Source organism: Schistocerca americana, chromosome 6, assembly GCF_021461395.2.
Source record: "Schistocerca americana isolate TAMUIC-IGC-003095 chromosome 6, iqSchAmer2.1, whole genome shotgun sequence".
Lineage (NCBI taxonomy): Eukaryota > Metazoa > Arthropoda > Insecta > Orthoptera > Acrididae > Schistocerca > Schistocerca americana.
In genome coordinates this window covers 311,551,700-311,576,154 of record NC_060124.1, presented here as the reverse complement: position 1 = coordinate 311,576,154, position 24,455 = coordinate 311,551,700, and the positions used below count along the sequence as shown (strand labels likewise).

General features: G+C 42.7%; 1 protein-coding gene across 1 annotated transcript in view; it reads right to left on the bottom strand.

Annotated features, from left to right (window-relative positions):
• The window catches only part of LOC124619262, a 559,103-nt gene extending 535,007 nt beyond the window's left edge, over positions 1–24,096 (bottom strand). Inside the window, exon 1 of the mRNA XM_047145528.1 lies at positions 23,932–24,096. Within this exon, the coding sequence (XP_047001484.1) occupies positions 23,932–23,986 (55 nt within the window). The 5' untranslated portion in view covers positions 23,987–24,096. The remainder of the gene's footprint in view (positions 1–23,931) is intronic.
• Positions 24,097–24,455: the final 359 nt, after the last annotated feature.

The window sequence follows — 24,455 nt, the reverse complement described above, 5'->3', positions numbered from 1 at the left end:
CACTACAATACATAAACAGAAACACATACTTAAAGTAAAAAAACAAATAGAATACAGTGGCGTGCACAAAAGTATGTTGTGAGAAATGCATAGTGCTGCAGAACATCTAAAAATCATTATCAGTATCTAACACAGAAAAACAACGATTTGCTAGCAGACTGCATTTCCCGATGTAAGCGAGAAATCAGCCGAAAAATCACTGTAAGTACAAATCAACGTCTTCTTAACCAACTGCTTTTCGATCTAAAAATGCCGGCCCGAGTGCCCGTGCGGTTCTAGGCGCTACAGTCTGGTGGTGGTGGTGGTTAGTGGTTAACGTCCCGTCGACAACGAGGTCATTAGTACAGTCTGGAGCCGAGCGACCGCTACGGTCGCAGGTTCGAATCCTGCCTCGGGCATGGATGTGTGTGATGTCCTTAGGTTAGTTAGGTTTAATTAGTTCTAAGTTCTAGGCGACTGATGACCTCAGAAGTTAAATCGCATAGTGCTCAGAGCCATTTGAACTTTTTGATCTAAAAATCAAATCCAAATGCAAATAACTTAATTGCATACCACTGATGATGCTTTACCTTAATAAAGCGAAACGCGTCTGGTGAAAAATCACGCATTTTTGTAGTTGCAACGATGGATCAAAAATACGCTCATCAAGAAATAATATCTGATTGTACTCTGGAGTAATGTCCTCAGAAAGGTTGGGAAGCACTGATATAGAAGATATAGTCTTTGGAAATCTGATAATTTTTTTTGAAACGCCCATTATATCGATCCGTGTACAACGCGTATTCCAGAGTTACCATTACGTCATAGGGAGCACTGCGAGCCATTCCACACATATGAACTGGAGACCATGATGGAGCAATGCTGAATGCCCTGAGGGCGGGTGTTTACGTCCGTCTGCTGCATCAAAGGAGACCCGTGCTGAAATGTTTGGAGCACTGCGTCCATATGCGCCCCCAGATGGCGCGTGATGATACAGCAGGCATCCTTATGTGGACAAACAGACCGGCAGCACAGTGCGCGCAACGCATTCCTTACTATACACACCGCGCACGTGTGCCTCCCTGGCATTACAGAGACCTCTGTGCTGTGACGACCGAATGATGATCTAAACTACGACCATGAATAGAGACGCACACTGAAGGAATAAACTCAAACATCTTGTACTAAGGTATGAAGATTAATATCTCCAAAACGAAAGTAATGCAGTGGGAAAGAGATATAAACGGATTGAGTGCCAAATAGGAGGAACAAAGTTAGAACAGGTGGACAGTTTCAAGTACTTAGGATACATATTCTCACAGGATGGCAACATAGTGAAAGAACTGGAAGCGAGATGTAGCAAAGGTAATGCAGTGAGCGCTCAGCTACGATCTAGTCTCTTCTGCAAGAAGGAAGTCAGCACCAAGACTATCTGTGCACCGTTCAATCTTTCGACCAACTTTGTTGTATGGGAGCGAAAGCTGGGTGGATTCAGGTTACTTTATCAATAAGGTTGAGGTTACGGATATGAAAGTAGCTAGGATGATTGCAGGTACTAGTAGATGGGAACAATGGCAGGAGGGTGTCCACAATGAGGAAATCAAAGAAAAACTGGGAATGAACTCTGTAGAGGTAGCAGTCAGGGCGAACAGGCTTAGATGTTGGGGTCATGTTACACGCATGGGAGAAGCAAGGTTACCCAAGAGACTCATGGGTTCAGCAGTAGAGGGTAGGAGGAGTCGGGGCAGACCAAGGAGAAGGTACCTGGATTCGGTTAAGAATGATATTGAAGTAATAGGCTTAATATCAGAAGAGGCATCAATGTTAGCACTGAATAGAGGATCATGGAGGAACTGTATAAGGGGGACTATGCTCCAGACTGAACGCTGAAAGGCATAATCAGTCTTAAATGATGATGATGATGAGGAGGATGATCTTGTACCTTATTCGCAACATTAATGAAATTCATACGACAAAATGCAGAGTTATTTACACTGCCTGACAAAAAACACAAAGAGGGAAGAGAAAACGAAATGAAACTTCACAGATTATGAGAATCTGTGGTTTTTCACTCTAAGATAAAGAAAGACACACCAGTTAGGAATAATCAGAAATTCAAATAGCTCTGAGCACTATGGGACTTAAAATCTGAGGTCATCAGTCCCCTAGAACTTAGAACTACTTAAACCTAACTAACCTAAGGACATCGCACACATCCATGCCGGCCGGCCACCTGAATAAAATCTTCTCGGTTTTCAAGCCGCAGCAATTCGAATAAATGCTCGAGTTTTCGAAGGCCATCTCCGCCATTGTCGCCTGGAATAAAACCAGTCACTGATTTTACTCCTGACGATGATGGCGGTGGTGGCCTTCGAAAACTCGAGCATTTCATGCGAAGTGACTCGGCTTAAAATCCGAGAAGATTTCATTCAGCTTCAGACCATGTCCGCTCGCATTGTGTACATCACCGTGGCCCAGCTACCGGCAGGCAATGCTGTGACACCCACACCATGTGAATGTTGCCATTAACTTATGCAACAGTAGCCACTGGACAGAGCCATGTGCCTCATGCTCTTGAATTCACCCAGCATGACACTGCGCGCGACACTGAATTAATAAGGAGGTCAGCGACTCGACAGTGACTATACGACCGAAGCGCCAAGAACAAGAACCTAATATAACTGATCAAACGGAACAAACTCTAGAATCTACGATAGTTCTTCAGGCGAGACAGACTTCAGAAAACGAGGAAACCAAGTCTCCACTTCCCTATGGAAAGGACCGTTCGCAAAAATCAAATGTGGCAAACGCTGAAACCTCCGCAAGAGGCAGTCCTTCACGAAAGAATAAAAAGAGTAGACTGGCCCACAAGGGCTTTGAATCAGCAACACCTTTGCGAGAAAAATCAAAACAAATTAGCAACAAGCTACATGAAGAGCCACCCGGAAATTCAGTGTTGAGTATGCAAGCATCTTACTCTATGAAAGCCAAAACAAGTAAATCATGCTCCACGTCAGAAAACCATTTGCCACACGGAAGATCGCAGCCGAGAACCAATTACGACACAGAGAAAGTACGTCCTGAGGTTAGACATGCAGACAACGACAAATAAAAAATCAACCAACACAAAATCTGGGCAGATGAGTCGGACGTATATGAAGAAATGGCTGAAATTGCAGGAACGCGGCGGATCCCTGCCCAACACGATCGAGATCAAATGGCTCTGAGCACTATGGGACTTAACTTCTGAAGTCATCAGTCCCCTAGAACTTAGAACTACTTAAACCTAACTAACCTAAGGACATCACACACATCCATGTCCGAGGCAGGATTCGAACCTGCGACCGTAGCGGTCGCGCGGTTCCAGACTGTAGCGCCTAGGACCGCTCGGCCACTGCGGCCGGCCCATCGAGGTCAACCGAACACGATAGACACCATTTTGCTAGAACAGACATATTGAAAATAATATTTCTCCGACAGCATTTCTTATGGCGAATGTTAATAGTGATAATGAATAGGATCCTATGAACGCAGCACAAGCATTCAAAATCGTCAAGCTGTACATTAATAAGCTACGCATCTCTTAGCATCTACAACACTTGCGAGAATTCCTACATGCACCCAACGCTGATATACTGCTCTTACACGTAGTAACAGACATTAGATTAGAGAAGATACATGGACGGAACACCATAAACTACCCTGGTATCGGTATAGAGAAGTGGAAACCGTCGTTCTCGCGAAAGAAGGCATCTATGTAAAACTGAAAACACTGGCAAATAGCAGGGGAACTGCAGCAACTACTAACAACACTAGGATCATCAACGCTTACGCAACGCTAGAGCGGAATTTTTAAAAAATGAGAATGTTTCTCTCCTCAGTGATCATCAAGACCACACAATCTTATCCAGCAACTTTAAGTATGTTCTCTCTCCAAAAGATCAAACACCGGATTTCAATAAATCTGTAGAATTAGAGCATATTGTCCATATGTCGCAGCTAACCGATACGTGGGAACATATCCACGACGCAGCGCCTGGCTTCACCCACTGTGTCGTCATTCAGCAAGCAGGCTAAATAGTCGATTTAAAGAACCTCGTCCTCCAGTCTGAAGTGTGGTACAATTGTTTCTCAGATCATGCTGTGCACAGCCCTACAATTGAGTTGAGAAAACAGGAGACTTATCACGCTAGGGGCTTGTGGAAACTAAATATCTCAAATCTACAAGATGAGTTATGTCGCGAGGTATTTATCAATTTACAGAAAGAATGTGAAAGCAGAATTTGATTATACAATTCTACCATAGATTTGTGGCTGCAGTGTGCGAAGTCAAAGGTAAGAAAAACGCTGTTTGAATACTTACAGCACAAAAGTTTTTGGTAAAAATAAAAGACTGAGTTTTATTTTAACTGTGTCAGAAGTTTGTACGCGTTGGACGCACGAGTAATAGAGATTTATACAAGGATTCATAAAATGAAAGCAAAGGTTTTAGCTCTGAAACGGGCAAGAGTGCATAGAGTGTGAGAATAACAGAGGAGACAGAAAAATACTGAGAGAAATTAGGTTAAATGAAGGAACAACTTTTACGAAACAGAGTGAAATAAAGGACGTGGTTTATTAATAAATCCAAGAGCTAATGTCCGACATACCTATCGACAACGCGTGACAAGATCTCTGTAGGAACATACAAGGCAGAATTAGTGCAGAGGAAACGGAAAATCTCACAGGTGAGTTAGAGCAGACGCGCTTAAAGAAGCAATAGCACGGAATCCTAAAAGTGTATCTCCAGGATCTGATGGCACCCCGCTAGAATTCTGTTTCCTGGCCTCAAATGAGAAGCAAGTTGCTATGCATGTTCATCGTGCTCATAAACGGAATTTCCTGAAGAATAACAGTCCAGTAAACAAAGGCACAGAAAACTTGCGCCAAATCACATTGCTCAGCATCGATTACAAGACCATGGCCAGCGTTTTAGCAAGAAAAATGAAAATGGTAGTGAACTCCATCACCGGTCCTTACTAAACATGTGTAGGAAAAGACAGAAAGATCGACCAGTATATATGCGAATACAGTGATCCGATATCAACCGTAGAAGTCTGCCGCATAAAATGTGCAGTAGTGTCATTAGACATCGAGAAGGCGTTTGATGGAGCAGGTCATCAGTATCTTCTCAAAATCATGGAAGCAGTGGGATTCCTTCCACTAATCATGCGGATTTCTCAACAAATATTAGAGAAGAGCACATCACGAATAATGATTATAGGACAGCTAAGGAAGGCGACTGAGATAACATCCGTACGACAGGGCTGCCCCATGTCAGTGGCCCTATTCGCAGTTGCCACAGAATCTGTCATCTCGACATTCACGCTTCAACTGTAAGGACTGCATATAAATGGCAAGAAAACAGTGCGCAACACTTAAGCAGACGATGTGGGCGTACTGGTCACAGATGAAGATGAAGTGGCGCAATCTTTTCAGATTGTACACACACTCGAACTTGCATCTGTTGCCAAGCCAAATAAAAGGAAGTCAGGCGTCATGGACTTAAGCAGAGGGATACGCATGCAAAATCAGAGACAGCTAACGGAAGTGCGCAAATTGAAATGTTTAAGTATTGAATTTAAAACCAACATCCGACACAAAATTGTTGCTAATTACAAAATGCTACTTACAAGCATACGAGGGTCTGTACAAGCAAAGAGTTTGAGGCAGCTCGATGAGATACAGAAAACTACCCTTGTATACATACAAATAACATCTAAATTTAACTATGTTGCACAAGCCTTGACGAAGCCCTCAGAACCATCAAAAAGAGTTATGTCGCCAATAGGAGACTTTGTAAGCCAAAGCTATATTTTCTAAGTGAAGTTCCACACGCCAACACTCCTCACAACGAATGGAGGATTTGACCTCATCGATGTCAATTACAAGTTACGAGCGTTATACGTGTGTCGAACTCACAAGCAGTGGGAAAAGTCGCCAGACAGCTTGACGGCCCGCTTGCCGAGTGATACTGCTACTGCTAGCCTGCAACCGTCTATAGGTGTACACCATATTCGTAACGATCTTTCATTATAAGAAAAAAAAAAAATATGGGCAGCAATATCTGCAACCCACATGGCAGAATGGAAGGTCCATATTTCTTTGAAAGTGCTGTGAATCACATTACATATTTCACCATGTTACATGACTGGCTTATTTCACTTCTGCAAGAGCACAGAATGCTTGGCTGTGTATGATTCCATCAAGTGGAGCACCAATCCATTATGCTATTGACTTTAGAGAATGTCTCATTCAGGTATTTCCTGAGAAATGAGCTGGACATGGTTCTGTCTATTTGCCTGCACCTGTGGAGTGGCCATCCCAAAGTCCTGAACTGTTATCTTAAATAATGCCCTATAGTGTTTCATTAAACAGAAAGTTGCTGCCACACTTTACAGCTGACAAACGTAAGGATGCGTTCAAAGTGCATTTTCTGCCATCAAGCCAGTAATGTTGAAGAAAATCTCACATTGTTCATAGACGATAATATGTCTGGGATCTCTGCCCAAACCACTGCATGGATTTTAACCCAATATGGCACAAAAACAGCAGGCCTCACGACTATCAGTACTTCGGGGTTTATAACCTTCCAGAAATATTGAATATAGAAATATATTCCGTAGAAATGTTGGAACACTTGAGGCAATACTGACCTTACGACTTATCTTAGAAGAAAGATTAAGGAAAGGCAAGCCTCTGTTTCGAGCATTTGTAGACTTAGAGAAAGCTTTTGACAATGTTGACTGGAATACTCTCTTTCAAATTCTCAAAGTGGCAGAGGTAAAATACAGGGAGCGAAAGGCTATTTACAATTTGTACAGAAACCAGATGGCAGTTATAAGAGTCAAGGAGCATGAAAGGGAAGCAGCGGCTGGGAAGGGAGTGAGACAGGGTTGTAGCCTCTCCCTGATGTTATTCAATCTGTATACTGAGAAAGCAGTAAAGGAAACAAAAGAAAAATTCGGAGTAGGTATTAAAATCCCTGAAGAAGAAATAAAAACTTTGAGGTTCGCCGATGACATTGTAATTCTGTCAGAGACAGCAAAGGACTTGGAAGAGCAGTTGAACGGAATGGACAGTGTCTTGAAAGGAGGATATAAGATGAACACCAACAAAAGCAAAACGAGGATAGTGGAATGTAGTCGAATTAAGTCGGGTGATGCTGAGGGAATTAGATTAGGAAATGAGGCACTTGAAGTAGTAAAGGAGTTTTGCTATTTGGGGAGCAAAATAACTGATGATGGTCGAAGTAGAGAGGATATAAAATGTAGACTGGCAATGGCAAGGAAAGTGTTTCTGAAGAAGAGAAAATTGTTAACATCGAGTATAGGTTTAAGTGTCAGGAAGTCATTTCTGAAAGCATTTGTATGGAGTGTAGCCATGTATGGAAGTGAAACATGGACGATAACTAGTTTGGACAAGAAGAGAATAGAAGCTTTTGAAATGTGGTGCTACAGAAGAATGCTGAAGATTAGATGGGTAGATCTCATTACTAATGAGGAGGTATTGAATAGAACTGGGGAGAAGAGGAGTTTGTGGCAGATCTTGACAAGAAGAAGGGACCGGCTGGTAGTACATGTTCTGAGACATCAAGGGATCACAAATTTAGCATTGGATGGCAGTGTGGAGGGTAAAAATCGTAGAGGGAGACCAAGAGATGAATACACTAAGCGGATTCAGAAGGATGTAGGTTGCAGTAGGTACTGGGAGATGAAGAAGCTTGCACAGGATAGAGTAGCATGGAGAGCTGCATCAAACCAGTCTCACGACTGAAGACCACAACAACAACAACAGCTCCAAAAGGACCAAAGATGCAGACAGAAACGTGTTTTCCAGCACCTAGTGTATATAGGCTGCCTTGCATAACAGGCATGTTATTTAGGAACAGTATCAAACTGCCAAATCAACCTGCTTTGCAGCTCAGCCCACATGTCAGGAGTAAGAAATAGTTTTCCTGCCCAGGGCATGTAGGCTGCCCAGCACAAAAGGTGTCGTGTGCTGCAGTAGCATCTGTCTGCTTTGCATGACAGCCTGTATGTCAGGGGAAAATAAATGATTTTCAAGCCCCTGATGTGTAGCCTGTCCTGCATGACGAATGTGTTGTGAGAGTTGCATCGACGCACACTATTCAACTGTATTACAGGGGCTATATGTGCTGATGAGCACAGCTAGGGACCAGTTGAGACAGATAAACAAGGGGATGAGCAGAGTGAGGGTGGAGGAGGAAATGGACAGAGGCCAGGTAGTGGGCAGGCAAAAGAGGGAGAGACAGAGTTGGAAAAATAGAGGGGGTGGAGGATATTATCAGAGGACTAGGGAGAAAGATACGGTCAGATAGATGGTGGGCAAAATGGACAAAAAGAGAGGGAGGGGGAGATGAAAACTCAGAGAGAGTGAGGAGGAGGAGATAGATGTAGGAGGATGAGGTGGATGTGGATTTGAGTTCAATAAATATGTCGAACGCATATATGAGTGAAGCTGTGGGGAAAAGGCTAGTAAATACTAAGGAATAGGCACAGTACCTTAAAGTTGTCCGCTGCTATGATCCCCCATTAATACAATGCGACCATCTATGACTGTGTGGACAGGGTAACGGTGTTTTGTGATTACTCTGTAGCAGAGGTGTCTGTGAAGAAGACAAGAGCTGAGAGGACAGTGCCAACGACGAGATGGAAAAACCCCGACAAGAGAAACGGCGCAGTGAGAGAGTTGAAGGGCGGAGTCGCCGGGTACTCGGCAATGGGCAGCGGACTTCCCTGCCCACCAGCGACACGAAGGCGAGGCGACGACCCGCGGCAGCGGACACAGGTCCCGCGCAGACAATGCACGCAGCGCGCCACAAGGTCGCCGGCTGTCCGCCCGCTACGAGCGGCTTTATTTTGCCACGGGTACGCTGCACTCCGCTGAATCACGGTGGAATGCGTCACGCACTACACCGCTCTCGGACGTTTAGCTGTTCCGTACGTTTATTTGCAGCGCGGGATAATAACTCACGCCGGCCAGTTGTGTACCAGACGTAAAAACATGCCGTCGAGAGCCCGTCCACTGCGGACCGTGTTGTGCCTCCAGCAACAAGCTTGGCGTTCACGTGATTCGCCTTTAAATTTTTACTAAAACCTACTACATTGTGTTGTATTGAATTTTTATTAGTTCTGTTGCCCACAGAAGCAGCTTACGTATAAGACAATGGACTAGTCTTTGTATGTACAGGTGAAACTGGTTTCTGTGCATACATATTTAAATTACAAATAAACTGGGCCACAACTTTGTAGTTGATTTTTAAAAATAAAAAATAATAAAAAATTGTACCTTAAAATAAGTAAAGTTCACTTCATAATGTTATGCACAATTTACATTTCACTGTTAGAATGTATAATTAAAAGTAACTATGAAAAAAATTTTTCAAAAAAACTTACACATAGAGTGTTTGAAAAATAATTGCCGGAAACCAGACGACTTCCAAACATAATTAAAACAGCACTGAACAAAACTCGAAAAGGCATTAAAGTAGACAAGACATTGTACTTTCAAAGTAAGTATAATACAACATCTTCCATAAGGTTACAGAATTTCTCTGTGTTTTTCTTGCCGAACCAAGAGCCCTGCTACAGCATATTCCTATAGACTTTCCTTTTGACAGTTTGGTTTTGTGATGTTTAAGAAAAGGACTAACTCACTTTTTCACGGCAGCTTCGTCTTTGAAAGGGTGTTAATTATATTTCTCTGCGTCAGTTGCAGTCACAATCGAGAAAAATCCGTTAATGTGGAAAGGTGACCTATGGCGACGTCATTACCAAACACGTCCAAACAGGATCAACGTGCGGTTATTCATTTATTGGCTGCCGAAGGACCAATAGCGGTAGACATCCATTGGAGAGTGGAGAAGGGTTGCGCTGCTGCATGATAACACACATCCCCGTATCCCAAATGTCGCAGTGCAGAAGTCACGACAAATCAAGTGGGAGGCACTCCAGCACCCACCATATAGTCCTGATCCCTTAAAAAAAGGCTATAAAGGGTTGACAATTCTTGTACAGCAGGCAGTTAAGGACTTCTTCACGTGGCAGGACACGGTGGGTTAGCAAACGGTTATCTTCCACCCTGGTGGGACGGTGGCGTGATTGCCTCCATGGTCACGTTTATTTTGCCAGATAGGTATACCGATTCTAGACTGTATCTCTTTCAAACGAAACTTTTTGAACGCCCCTTGGTAATTTTCAAGCAGAAACTACTGGCAACTAACACAAATTTCCAGTTTGAGGACAGGTAACATTGTTGAGACATTAAAAAAACTCAGTTCATTTGCAAGTATCGCATGATCCACGATAAAAGACCTTCTTTTTCTAGATGCTGCACTGACGAAGTATGGCTTAACTGTACTCATGCTAATCAAGTACTTCCAAATATATATAGCATTTTACTTAGCTTAAAATTCCATACGTAAGGAATTAACAATATATTCCAAATAGCTTTTGTTTATTACAGAATTTGGCCAATTGTAGACCTCTTAGAACCTAAGAAAAAGGTACATTCTTTTTCTTTCCACAACTTGTTCATGGACTGGCCGATGGCCTGCCTCTGTTCATTTGAGACCACTCCCCTAGGTTGTGGTTTCCGTTGTTGGACAGAAAATTTTGCAGTACTGGTCGGCAGCTTGAAACTTCCTTTGTTCTGTATGGTGTCTTCTACGAGGTTAAGTTTTCTCAAGTTATTTCTTGTTTCTTCAAAATGGTTCAAATGGCTCTAAGCACTACGGGACCTAACCTCTGAGGTAATCAGTCCCCTAGACTTAGAACTACTTAAACCTAACTAGCCTAAGGACATCACACACATCCATGCCCGAAGCAAGATTCGAACCTGCGACCGTAGCAGCCGCGTGGTTCCGGACTGAAGCACCTAGAACCGCTCGACCACAGCGGACGGCTTTGTTTCTTCCAGCCATACTGTAGTGTTTTTAATTTGGAAATGAAATTAAAAATTTCGTTCGATAGCCTATTGTCATTCGTTCGGTAAATATAACAGTAACACTTTAATCTCCTTTTTCTTATTGTTTCTATGTTTCAGTGTAGATCTTGTACACTTCTTGTATTCAGTGTTAGGCATTCAGATCCGTAAAGTGCTTTCGGTTTAATTGCTGTTGCACAGTGTTTATTTTTTACTTGGAATGATACTGATCTTTTATTATATGTTGTGTTAGTATATATTTTTTCTGTTGTATTTATGTTCAGTGTATTCTGTTCTCTCATATGATATTAGTAATCCGGTTTTAGCTGCAATTTCGTGAAGTGCTTCTATCATTATCTTTGGATCTGTTTTGTCCTTAGAAATTACTGCAGTATCGTCACCGAAAGCGAGACATTTCAACTCAGATCTTCTCAATCCTTGTCTAAAATGGATTCCTTCGATGTTTTTGTCTTGTAGTTCTATATCCCATTCTCTCATAACTTTGTCTATGACAAGATTGAAAAAAAATCTGTGGGACCCCATCGCCCTGCCGAACAACTGTGTTAGTTCTGAAGGGGACAGAAACTTCTTCTGTTAATTTAACTATTGAAGTTTTATCTGTGAGGGTGTGTTCGACTAATGTCTGGTGGTTTTGTCGGTACCTGCTTGTTCAAACATTAATGTATTATACAACACTTAAATGTGTAGAACGCGAAATATTTACAGATGCTACGAGAAACGCAACCTCATGTCTAACAGCAACAACAAAAACTGTAGAAAGTGGCGCAAAATGCTGATGGCGGTCACTAGCTCGCATTCCTTCATGTTGTTGTTGTGGTCTTCAGTCCTGAGACTGGTTTGATGCAGCTCTCCATGTTACTCTATCCTATGCAAGCTTCCTCATCTCCCAGTACCTACTGCAGCCTACATCCTTCTGAATCTGCTTAGTGTATTCATCTCTTGGTCTCCCTCTACGATTTTTACCCTCCACGCTGCCTTCCAGTACTAAATTGGTGATCGCTTGATGCCTCAGAACATGTCCTACCAACCGATCCCTTCTTCTAGTCAAGTTGCGCCACAAACTCCTCTTCTCCCCAATTCTGTTCAATACTTCCTCCTTAGTTATGTGATCTACCCATCTAATCTTCAGCATCCTTCTGTAGCACCACGTTTCCAAAGCTTCTATTCTCTTCTTGTCCAAACTATTTATTGTCCATGTTTCACTTCCATACATGGCTACACTCCATACAAATACTTTCAGAAACGACTTCCTGACAAATCTATACCCGATGTTAACAAATTTCTCTTCTTCAGAAACGCTTTCCTTGCCATTGCCAGTCTACATTTTATATCCTCTCTACATCGATCATCATCAGTTATTTTGCTCCCCAAATAGCAAAACTCCTTTACTGCTTTAAGTGTCACATTTCCTAATCTAATTCCCTCAGCATCACCCGACTTAATTACACTACATTCCATTATCCTCGTTTTGCTTTTGTTGATGTTCATCTTATATTCTCCTTTCAAGACACTGTCCATTCCGTTCAACTGCTCTTCCAAGTCCTTTGCTGTCTCTGACAGAATTACAATGTCATCGGCGAACCTCGAAGTTTTTATTTCTTCTTCATGGATTTTATTACCTATTCCGAATTTTTCTTTTGTTTCCTTCACTGCTTGCTCAATATACGGATTGAATAACATCGGGGATAGGCTACAACCCTGTCTCACTCCCTTCCCACCCACTGCTTCCCTTTCATGTCCATCGACTCTTATAACTGCCATATGCTTTCTGTACAAATTGTAAATAGCCTTTCGCTCCCTGTATTTTACCCCTGCCACCGCCAGAATTTGAAAGAGAGTATTCCAATCAACATTGTCAAAAGCTTCCTCTAAGTCTACAAATGCTAGAAACGTAGGTTTGCCTTTCCTTAATCTTTCTTCTAAGATAAGGCGTAAGGTCAGTATTGCCTCACATGTTCCAACATTTCTACGGAATCCAAGCTGATCTTCCCCGAGGTCGTCTTCTACCAGTTTTCCCATTCGTCTGTAAATAATTCGTGTTAGCATTTTGCAGCTGTGACTTATTAAACTGATAGTTCGGTAATTTTCACATCTGTCAACACCTGCTTTCTTTGGGATTGGAATTATTATATTGCTCTTGAAGTCTGAGGGTATTTCGCTGTCTCGTACATCTTGCTCACGAGATGGTAGAGTTTTGTCAGGACTGGCTCTCCCAAGGCCGTAAGTAGTTCTAATGGAATGTTGTCTACTCCCGGGGCCTTGTTTCGACTCAGGTATTTCAGTGCTCTGTCAAACTCTTCACGCAGTATCGTATCTCCCATTTCATCTTCATCTACATCCTCTTCCATTTCCGTAATATTGTCCTCAAGTACATCGCCCTTGTATAGACCCTCTATATACTCCTTCTACCTTTGTGCTTTCCCCTCTTTGCTTAGAACTGGGTTTCCGTCTGAGCTCTTGATATTCATACAAGTGGCTCTCTTTTCTCCAAAGGTCTCTTTAATTTTCCTGTAGGCTGTATCTATCTTACCCCTAGAGAGATAAGCCTCTACATCCTTACATTTGTCCTCTAGCCATGCCTGCTTAGCCATTTTTCACTTCCTGTCGATCTCATTTTTGAGACGTTTGTATTCCTTTTTGCCTGCTTCATTTACTGCATTTTTATATTTTCTCCATTCATCAATTAAATTCAATATTTCTTCTGTTACCCAAGGATTTCTACTAGCCCTCGTCTTTTTACCTACTTGATCCTCTGCTGCCTTCACTACTTCGTCCCTCAGAGCTACCCATTCGTCTTCTACTGTATTTCTTTCCCCCATTCCTTTCATCTGTTCCCTTATGCTGTCCCTGAAACTCTGTACAACCTCTGGTTTAGTCAGTTTATCCAGGTCCCATCTCTTTAAATTCCCAACTTTTTGCAATTTCTTAAGTTTTAATCTACAGTTCATAACCAATAGATTGTGGTCAGAGTCCACATCTGCCCCTGGAAATGTCTTACAATTTAAAACCTGGTTCCTAAATCTCTGTCTTATCATTATATAATCTATGTGATACCTTTTAGTATCTCCAGGATTCTTCCATGTATACAACCTTCTTTTATGATTCTTGAACCAGGTGTTAGCTATGATTAAGTTATGCTCTGTGCAAACTTCTAACAGACGGCTTCCTCTTACATTTCTTAGCCCCAATCCATATTCACCTACTATGTTTCCTTCTCTCCCTTTTCCTACACTCGAATTCCAGTCACCCATGACTATTAAGTTTTCGTCTCCCTTCACTACCTGAATAATTTCTTTTATCTCATCATACATTTCTTCAATTTCTTCGTCATCTGCAGAGCTGGTTGGCATATAAACTTGTACTACTGTAGTAGACATGGGCTTCGTGTCTATCTTGGCCACTATAATATGTTCACTATGCTGTTTGTAGTAGCTTACCCGCACTCCTATTTTTTTATTCATTATTAAACCTACTCCTGCATTACCCCTACTTGATTTTGTATTTACAACCCTGTATTCACCTGACCAGAAGTCTTGTTCCTCCTGCCACCGAACTTCACTAATTCCCACTATATCTAACTTTAACCAATCCATTTCCCTTTTTAAATTTTCTAACCTGCCTGCCCGATTAAGGGATCTGACATTCCACGCTCCGATCCGTAGAATGCCAGTTTTCTTTCTCTTGATAACGACGTCCTCTTGAGTAGTCCCCGCCAGGAGATCCGAATGGGGGACTATTTTACCTCAGGAATATTTTACCCAAGAGGACGCCATCATCATTTAACCATACAGTAAAGCTGCATGCCCTCGGGAAAAATTACGGCTGTAGTTTCCCCTTGCTTTCAGCCGTTCACAGTACCACAACAGCAAGGCCGTTTTGGTTAATGTTACAAGGCCAGATCAGTCAATCATCCAGACTGTTGCCCCTGCAACTACTGAAAAGGCTGCTGCCCCTCTTCAGGAACCACACGTTTGTCTGGCTTCTCAACAGATACCCCTCCGTTGTGGTTGCATCTACGGTACGTCTATCTGTATCGTTGAGGCACGCAAGCCTCCACACCAACGGCAAGGTTCATGGTTCATGGATTCTAAAATCGGCCACTTTCAAGCACCGACCAAAAAACATGGTGTGTTCCTAAGAACACAATGTCTAAGTGCAACATTCTCCTCTGCCAATCTCCAACTTTTTCATCCATTTATCAGAGACAGCATGAACACTGTGGGGCCTAAAAACGTCGAGGAACTCTATAAGGTTAGAAACAGAACGTTGAATAAGAAACACGATGGGAAAGGTCCTCTACGAAGGAAAAATACGGTCTGACATTCCCAAATATAGGCGGAAACGACTGAAATAGTGTTCCTCACACACTCACATATCCAAACTCCGCAGACATGTTTTCACAATCGTAGTGGTACTTGAAATGCTGATAATGGTGAGCGCACACTTCGATTTTACACCGCGTAAGTTACAACTTTGCCAAAGTTCTCAGAGTGTGTTACTACTATAGTTGTTAATTCGACTGTACGAGATGTAAATTTCAATTTTTCACACGAATGGTTTCAAATGATATATTTCTGTGTACTGTAATTTCTTGTACATTACGTTAAAGAAATGTCCTAGGCACGGACCTGAACGAGGAATTATTATGTTCCAACATTTTGTATATTTTATCACTGTGTTATTAAAATGATAGGCATTTGTGTAAATTAAAAGTGAAGGTTGACGGCAGGTTCTTATATTGCGGTAGTTAGTGCCCGCAACAAACAGTGAAGCCCTCCCCAGCCGCCGCACCCCACGAATAAACCAAACCCTCCGGATCCATGCCTGCTTCTGGCTAATACGAGTCCAGTGCCTTTAAGTAGTCCGCGAGATTCGTCCGTATCCCTAGGGCTCTACTCACCTTCGGTTGACGCCGCCGCTCTCTCGCTTTACTCCTCGCATCTAAAATTTGGATCATTGTTTGCCTTCCCTATAACCTGTTAAGCTGGGAGAATCGGTCCACAGACGGCAGGAAGAGAAAGCTCTTTTTTTTGTTACGATTTGTCTTATTGTTTACAATTCTTACGATACTTCGCTAACGAAATTGTTAGGTATGTCACTATGCTGGTTCTCGTACATTAAGAAAGAGCACGGCAACAGTAATAAACTAAGAAAACAGAAAACTAAATTTCAGTATGATGATTCCGCAGCAGTGCTACACAAACTTCCGATATGTAAACCAATGGTACTGGAAGGCAGTGTTCTGTATGTAGTGTATAGCCGACGCTTTTCTAGGATTGGGGGTGGATGTGGGAGTCTGAGAGGAATTACATACAGCCATAAACATATGTGCACCAAAACTAGTTTTCTTGTTTGATGCTGATCGCTACAATTTCCCCTCGTTACAACTGCATCTGCGTCCAGCGTCCTCAATTATTTGCTGTATTTATTCCTATCTGTGTCTTACGTCACAATTTTTTGCCTGCCACGCTTCTCTGTAGGACCATGGAAGATATTCCTTGATATCTTAATTCACGTCTCATCATCCTGCCCTTCCTTTTAGTTAGTATACAACTCTTATAGGCTACATCGTAGTGGTTCGGCACATTAAAGTACTAATTGTTGATAACTTAGTTTTCTAGCTTCGAAAGAAAATTTTGTATGCAAAAACTAATGAATCCATGTGTACTGTTGGCTCCTGAAGAGAAAGAAATTAATTACATAGCGTAAAACAAATACCAAGCTGCGCACGACTCACAGTGACAACCAAATCATCGACTTTACTCTGTATACAAGCAAAAAAAAATATACTTTCACATATTTAGGTATGGATATTTTTTGTCTGGGACATACACTATGTGGCGAATTATAGCTGGACACATGTTGTGGATAATAATATGTGGGGTGTCCAACCCTCGGATTTCTGACGGCTTGAAGTCTGTTGGGGACACTTTCAGCTAACTGACTGAACGTCTTTGGACAAATGGCAGTCTGTTCTTTCCTAAGAGACAAAACGAGAGAGGGTGGTGATGTCGGAGGCTGAGGGCTCAAACGAAGTCGACGTTGTAACTCATCCCAAGGTGTTCCATTGGATTCAGGTTGGGACTCTGGGTAGGCCAGTACGTTTCAAGAACTTTTACTATACATAAATTACAGATACTGTTTTATTACAGCGTGCATTGTCATGCTGATACAGACAACTGTAGTCTCTGAACTGTTCCTCTTACGCAACGCTGTAAAATTTATGAAGTCCTTCTGCATTAAACGTCTTATTACGCGAAAAAAGGGGACCACACCATAATCACGAAAAACATGCCCGTACCGTAACATAATCTAACCATACTGTTCTGTCAGCACAGCTAATGGTGCAGGTAACATTTCCAGGCATTCGCCGAACCCAAACTCTTGCCACAGGATTGCCACAGGGAATTGCGTGACTCATCAGCTCTAATCACTCGTTTCCAGTCTTCCACTATCCAGTGCCGTCGCTCTTTGTATCACCTCAACCGCCACTCAACATTGTCTTACACAAATGTGTAGCATGAGGAGTTGTTTAGCCACTTTACTCCGTTCTCTTTAACTTCCTACGCCCAATATAGTAAACTAATCTTGTCAGTAAGTGAAGCAAAACAGAGGGAGAGTATGTATATCTTTGAATTTTGAACATCATGTATTATAAATGGCATGTGAAAACTACAGTGGTATCACTCTGCTCAAAATTTGTTATAAGATCTTGTCAAACTGTCTTCTAGATCGAATCCAATCATTAACAGACACCGTTATTGGAGAATATCAAGGAGGATTTCGTCACGGGAGATCTACTATCAACCAAATCTTTGTCCTACGTCAGATCGTAGAGAAAATGTGGGAGTTTGGCCAACAACTGCGAATGCTGTTTGTTGACTTCAGAAAAGCATATGACTGCATTAATCGGGCAAGTATACAGCGGTGTCTGGAAGAGTTCTGTTTCGAAAAGAAACTAATAAGCCTCACGGAGGCCTGCCTAATGGATACTACAGCAAAGGTAAAAATTGGAAATAAGGTGTCTCAAACATGCAAAACAAAAACGGCAGGGCGATGGACTATTACGTGTTCTTTTCAATCTCGCGTTAGAGAAGGTAATGCGAGAGTTGTCATTTAATGAAACAGGAGTCCAGACCGGGGATGTGAACGTCAATTACCTCGGATATGCCGATGATATAATGCTACTATCTGGATCGCAAGAAGAATTGGGGGAAATGGCTGATATTCCGGAAACAACAGCGAGGAAAATTGTACTTCAAATCAATCGTGAGAAGATGGAATACATGGTTCTACACCGTAGACACACTGAAACTGAAGAAGAACTTCCACCCTTGCAGACAACTGAAGGTTCTTATCGTCACGTCAGCGAGCTCAAATATGTGGGCGCAGTATTCAGAGATGAACCATCCAGTAAAATGGAAATACAGGGAAGACTTCAGGCAGGTAATCACCTTAATGCTCTCCTCAAAACCAGAAGTTTGTCAAGACATTTCAAAAATAAACATCTACAAAACACTCCTACAGCCAATAGTACTATATGGATGTGCCACCTGGAGTACAACCAAGCAAGATCTGAACAGACTGATGATATTTGAAAGGAAAATCCTTCGGAAGATTTGTGGACCAGTTTACGAAAACGAGAGTGAAAAATGGAAAGTCACAATACAGAGTTGTATGATATTTACAAAGAGCCAAACGTCGTGCCTACCATGAAGGCACGACGACTGCAATGGGCAGGGCATGTTGCTGGAATGCGGGACAATCGATGGCCGAAAACTGTACTCAACACCAAGCCAACCGGTCGAAGGCCCGTAGGAAGACCTAGAACACGATGGAGTGCGTATCCAAAGACCTCCAGAGAGTGGGACTGCTGGAAGGATGGCAGAAAGAAGCCGAAGACAGGCTGAAGTGGTCCATTGGGTTCAAATGGCTCTGAGCACTATGGGACTTAACATCGGAGGTCAACAGTCCCCTAGACTTAGAACTATGTAAACTTAACTAAGGACATTGCACACATCCATGCCCGAGGCAGGATTCGAACCTGCGACCGTAGCGATCGTGCGGTTCCAGACTGAAGCGCCTAGAACCGCTCGGCCACTCCAGCCGGCTCTTGTGGTCTCCGAGACACTCAAAACCTTCCATCAGCTCTTACTAACTGAAATCGGGTCTCAGCTGAGCTGGCCAGGGTTTTCCCACTTGTCTAGGGTCCAACCGAAATGCTCACGGGCCCGGAAAATGTGCTGTAGGCGATGTCGTGCTGCTAGCAAAGGCACTCGCGTCGCTCGTCAGCTGCCATAGTCTGTTAACGGATAAGTTCATCGTACGCCCCACACTGATTTCTCCAGTTATTTCACGCAGTGGTGCTTGTATCTTAGCACTGACAACTCTACGGAAACGACACTTCTCTGTTTTTAAGTGAAGGCCGTCGGCCACAGCGTTGCCCGTGGTGAGAGGTAATGCCTGAAATTTGGTATTCTCTTGACACTGTAGATCACAGAGTATTGAATTCCCTAAGGATTTCTGAAATGAAATGCCCCATGCGCTTAACTTCAGCTACGAGCTCCGCCAATGCACTGCCCTCTTATACACTGGATACGCGATGTTACTGCCAACTGTATATGCGCAAATCGCTATCCCACGACTTTTGTCGCCTCAGTGTCTTTGCACATTTTCAAGTCGAACCTGGAGGCAAAATTCGTTTAAATACGAAGTACGTTTGTTCTTGGTCAAATACATTTTACTACTTATTATCAAGGTCCTTCGGCGCCAGAGTTATCTTCTCTCCCACGACGATATCTGCGCCTAATATAACCACAAAACACAATATTAAAGGTAAAAGAGCATATGCTGGTCCAGTGGGGAGTTTTACTTAAATATGACATAAATTTAAGTTTTTACATGACAGTATTCCACTCTCGCCGTGGCCTTTACGATGTATCTCGCCTCAAGAACGATTAGTTTTCGGATGCACAGCGCAATCTCGAATCCTTTTTTGTTATGCAGTTTGAGGGATACATTACAAATGTCATCATGCTAGCTGAACTTTTGACAGGACGTTGGAACCGAGGAGTTATTCCTACTGCTGATTTCATGCGAATTTTTTCCATCAGTGCTCACCAGCCCTGTCCTCTGTGCACGAGTTTTTCCTCGTGTTGGTTTAGATGTGGTTGTCGCTTCCTATTTCCACTTCACAGTCACAACAGTGGACTTGGGCTACTTAAGAAGGCTGGAAATGCCCCTGGTGGGTTTGTTGCTCTGGTAACATCCGGTGACAGATTTATGTTCGAAGTCACTGATTTCTCCTGACCGACCCATCCTGCCGATGTTACTGTTTCTCTCCTGAATCCTTTTACACTGGCGGGTCGGCCTCTCGTGAGATCTAGTGGTGAATTCCGCATTGCATAGGGGAGTCCGGGTACTTTTGATCAGTATCCTGTCCCGGAATTAAACCAATAATGGCCACCATCCCTCGGTTCGGAACAAGGTTTTCGGGAGGTTTCCACTGGCTGCAAGATTGTTTCGCCGGAATGGATATTACCTTTCAAATATCCCAATAGAGACTCACTGTGTTCCACTAAGCTCACCTGGTATTTGTGTGAGAAGCTTCTGACTCTACCAGTCCTAGAGATTGCGAACTAGTAAAAAAAATTAAAAATTTTTTAGGTTTACAACTTTGATTCCGCCGCTTTGCAATAATCGGCAGTAGCAGCAAGTGCGGTTCAGGTGGTTGGTCATAGGTGTAATACAATAAGCTTAGGCATCTGTAAACATAGTGCTATAAAAATGTTAGTCGATTGGTGATTGCCTCATAAGGCTGTTCTCGATTAAATATGTCAAATTACGTACCCATTTCTCGCCATTTGCGGGAAGTTTTAATTTTCTGCTTTAACATGAAGAAATCTGCGGCTTTGGCTCTTAAAATGCTGGGTAAGACCAATGGCGAGGGAATTATCAATGGAAGAACGTGCAGAGAATGTTTTCAACACCTAAAGAACGGTGATTTTGATATCGAAGACCGGCATAGCGGTGGAAGACAGAACGTTTTCGTAGCTATTGAAACAGAAAAAGACAGTTACAGGATATCATTATCGAAAGCAATTGATGCGTTCGAGCCCAGCACTGAAACACAAACGGTCACAATACAGCGATAGACACGTAAAGGTAATTTTGCAGCAGGTCAGTGCTCGTCCCCATGTCGCAAAGCCCGTCGAAATGTACATGGAAACGTTGAAATGAGAAGTCCTATCCCTCCCGCCGTATTCTCCATACGTTGCTCTCTCTGACTACCACCTTTTTCGACCAGTGGCAATCAGTCTGGCTGACCAGCACTTCCGATCATATGAACAAGTGCAAAATTGAATCGATTCATGGATCCCCACAAAAGACGCCCAGTTCTTCCACCACGAGATTCGTATGCGCTCCGAAAGATGGGAGAATGTTGTGGCCAGCGATGCGCAATACTATGAATCATAATTTTTTTGTAAGATTTTCACAATAAGGCCGCGAACTTCGGGAAAAAACGGCGGAAGCAAAGTTGTAGACCTAGTAGGAAACTGTAAGCAGGTTTCAGCGCACAGGAAACCTCTCTCTCGCCTGCTTGCAATCTACAAATTTAGAAAATATTTCCATCTCAAATTAAAGAAAAATCAGTCATCTTTAGACCTGCCAAATATTTATGTCACGTAGCCCAAGAACAACAACAAACAGTGAAAACGCTAAACGATTTGAGCTAGCTGGTAATGGTTGCATAAGAATGTGTGCATTATTGGGTTGTCTAACCCCATCAGTCCTTCTTCTGCCCAGTTAGGCTGGTTGCGACTAGATAGCTACGTGATTTTCACACTATCTTTTTACTTCTTAGTTACTGGTGTTCTCACATATCTAAACCTTTCGTCATCTCGTTCTCCATTTCATCCATGCGACTATGGAGCAAATTACTATCTAACCTGCGTTTTATCGGAAACCACTCCGCATTTACGATGACAAAGCTTTGTTGTCATTGGCGTACCTTCCCTCTGAAAATAGCCCACCTGTTTTCTATCTATCCAACTGCGGATTAATATCTCTGCCACATTGTAAACTACCACCTTTTGTACGTATCTATTTCTGTACTTTTTCCTACCATGCCATTCGGTTCTCACCCTTCCTTTGATCAGTAAACTTATCCTTACTGATTCCTTCTGTACTGCTGGCACATTTTTCTGTTCTACGTCTACGTACATACTCCGCTAACCACCGTATGGTGCATGGAGGAGGGTATCTTGTACCACTATTAGTCATTCCCGTTCGTACTCCACTCATGAAAACAACATCGCCTTACTCTGAATTGTTTCGATGACATCATTTGAACCGACCTGGTGGACATTCCAAACACTCGAGCACTACTCGAAGTTGGGTCACACTAGCGTACTATTTGCCGTCTCCTTTACAGATGAGCTACACTTCCCTAAAAACCTCCCAGTAAACCGAAGTCGACCAATCACCTTCCCTACTACCGGCCTGCCAGTCAAATTTCAAATAACATTCGAGAAGAACGTAGTGAGGAAATTGCTTAATGTAAGACCAATATTTCTTAAGTTTCTTGCATTTATAACTATATAATTTTAATTTTTATTGTTATAACATGCTCACGTACTACACAATTGTAACGTTGACTCACAAGGACGTCTAGTCAGCTGCAAGAGAGTGCCTTAGCCCCTGCTCTTGCAAGGTGAAATAAATGCATAAATAAATAAAACAATTTCCGATGCTTCAGGTGTACAAAATACTGGTTAATGTCCATGGATTTCCGGCAAGGTGATTTAATTGCAGAACAGCAACTTGTGTTAACCAGTTCAATATAGAACAGCCAAACTTGCAAGATTCATTTCTTTATTTAACTGAACATTTTCAAATCATCCTGCAAGATGGAAAGTTAAAATACTAATTTATCCAATAAACTGTTACAAAAATTGCTGGGTGCAATAAGAAGATACAGAACATATCGTGCCCGGATATACGTACCACCCAGACACACCAGTATTTTCCGAAATAGCATATAAACCATATCAAGATTATACTTGCATGTATAACAAAGTCAAGTTTAATCGTGTACATTGACAGAACAAACGTATTATAACTTTCTACTCTGGCACAAGGAAACCTCACCTAGGGGTCGCCCTATCAGGTTGTAAGGAATGTCTTTGTTGCAACTTCCAATCATCAAGGATGAAACAATTAGTACGATAAAAATACCAGTCAACTGCAACAGTTAAGCTCTTCCAACTCTGTAATAAAGACATTCCCTACATCTTGATAGGGCGCCCCCTGCGTGAGGTTTCCTTTTGGCAGCGATGGAAGTCGACTATCAGTTATGTGTTTGCTCTGTCACTGTTCATATTTAAACTTGACTTTGTTGTACATGTGTGTATAGTCTTGACAGGGTTACATACCATTTCGGAAAGTTTTGCTATGTCCGTCTGGTACGTATATCCAGGTACTATACGTTCTCTATCTTCTTACATCCACTCAGTAATTTCTGTAAAAGTTTATTGGATGAACTGCAATTTTAACTTTCCACCTTGAAGAATGAGTTGAAAGGGGGTTCACGCAACCCGAAAATAGTCATCAATTAAATAAAAAAGTAAATCTTGCGACTGACTGTTTCTATGTCAGATTGGTTAATGTCTGGGTGAATTTACTTTTTTGCTGTGCTCTGAGCTTTGTACAGATCTAGACACAGATAGACATTCACTGAATTAAATAAAATACACATTATTTGTGTTTTTGTACCGGTCTCACTTTCAACCATCAAGCCGACAACGAAAAATAGCACGTGATCGAAAGGCTGAGTAATTGGTGCATGGGAGATCAACGTAGATCGAGAATAATGAGCTGTTATCGACTCTGCAATCTTGTCAAAGACCGGCAATTAAGGAGCAGGTGACAGGTGTTGGTACTCACCAACAAGCCTGGAGGTAACTGCGGTGTTTCCCTGTGAGGACTCTACCAGCTCCATGGGTGATGTGGGTCTTTGAGTGTGGACGCGCGGGAGTGACCTGACGGTTGCGATGTCGCTACGGGCGGCTAGCTTCTGAGGAAAGGAACAGCACGGCGTCTGATTTGCACGAGCGGCGGGCGTGTACTGACGAGGCGACAGCGTCCCGGCCGTTGTCAGTCGCGACAGGTCGGCGGCGGTGGTGGGGGGTTCACGCGTCATCGGTAGCAGCGCATGCGCAGTACGGCCGCCCGCGGAAGCTACCGTGCGCCGAAAGAGACTCCGACGGTTCTCGCAGACGGAATGCGATGCACCTGTGTGAAGCGTGTGGGAGGATAACTGGACGGAGATAAACGATCTTCAAGAACACGCAAAGCGTGCGGCGGATGCGCCCAATTAATTAATTCTCCGGACAAATTAGCTGTATTGGATATGACGAAATACCCGCTGTGTGTTTCGACGCTAAAAATTTCCGACAGCCTACGGACTT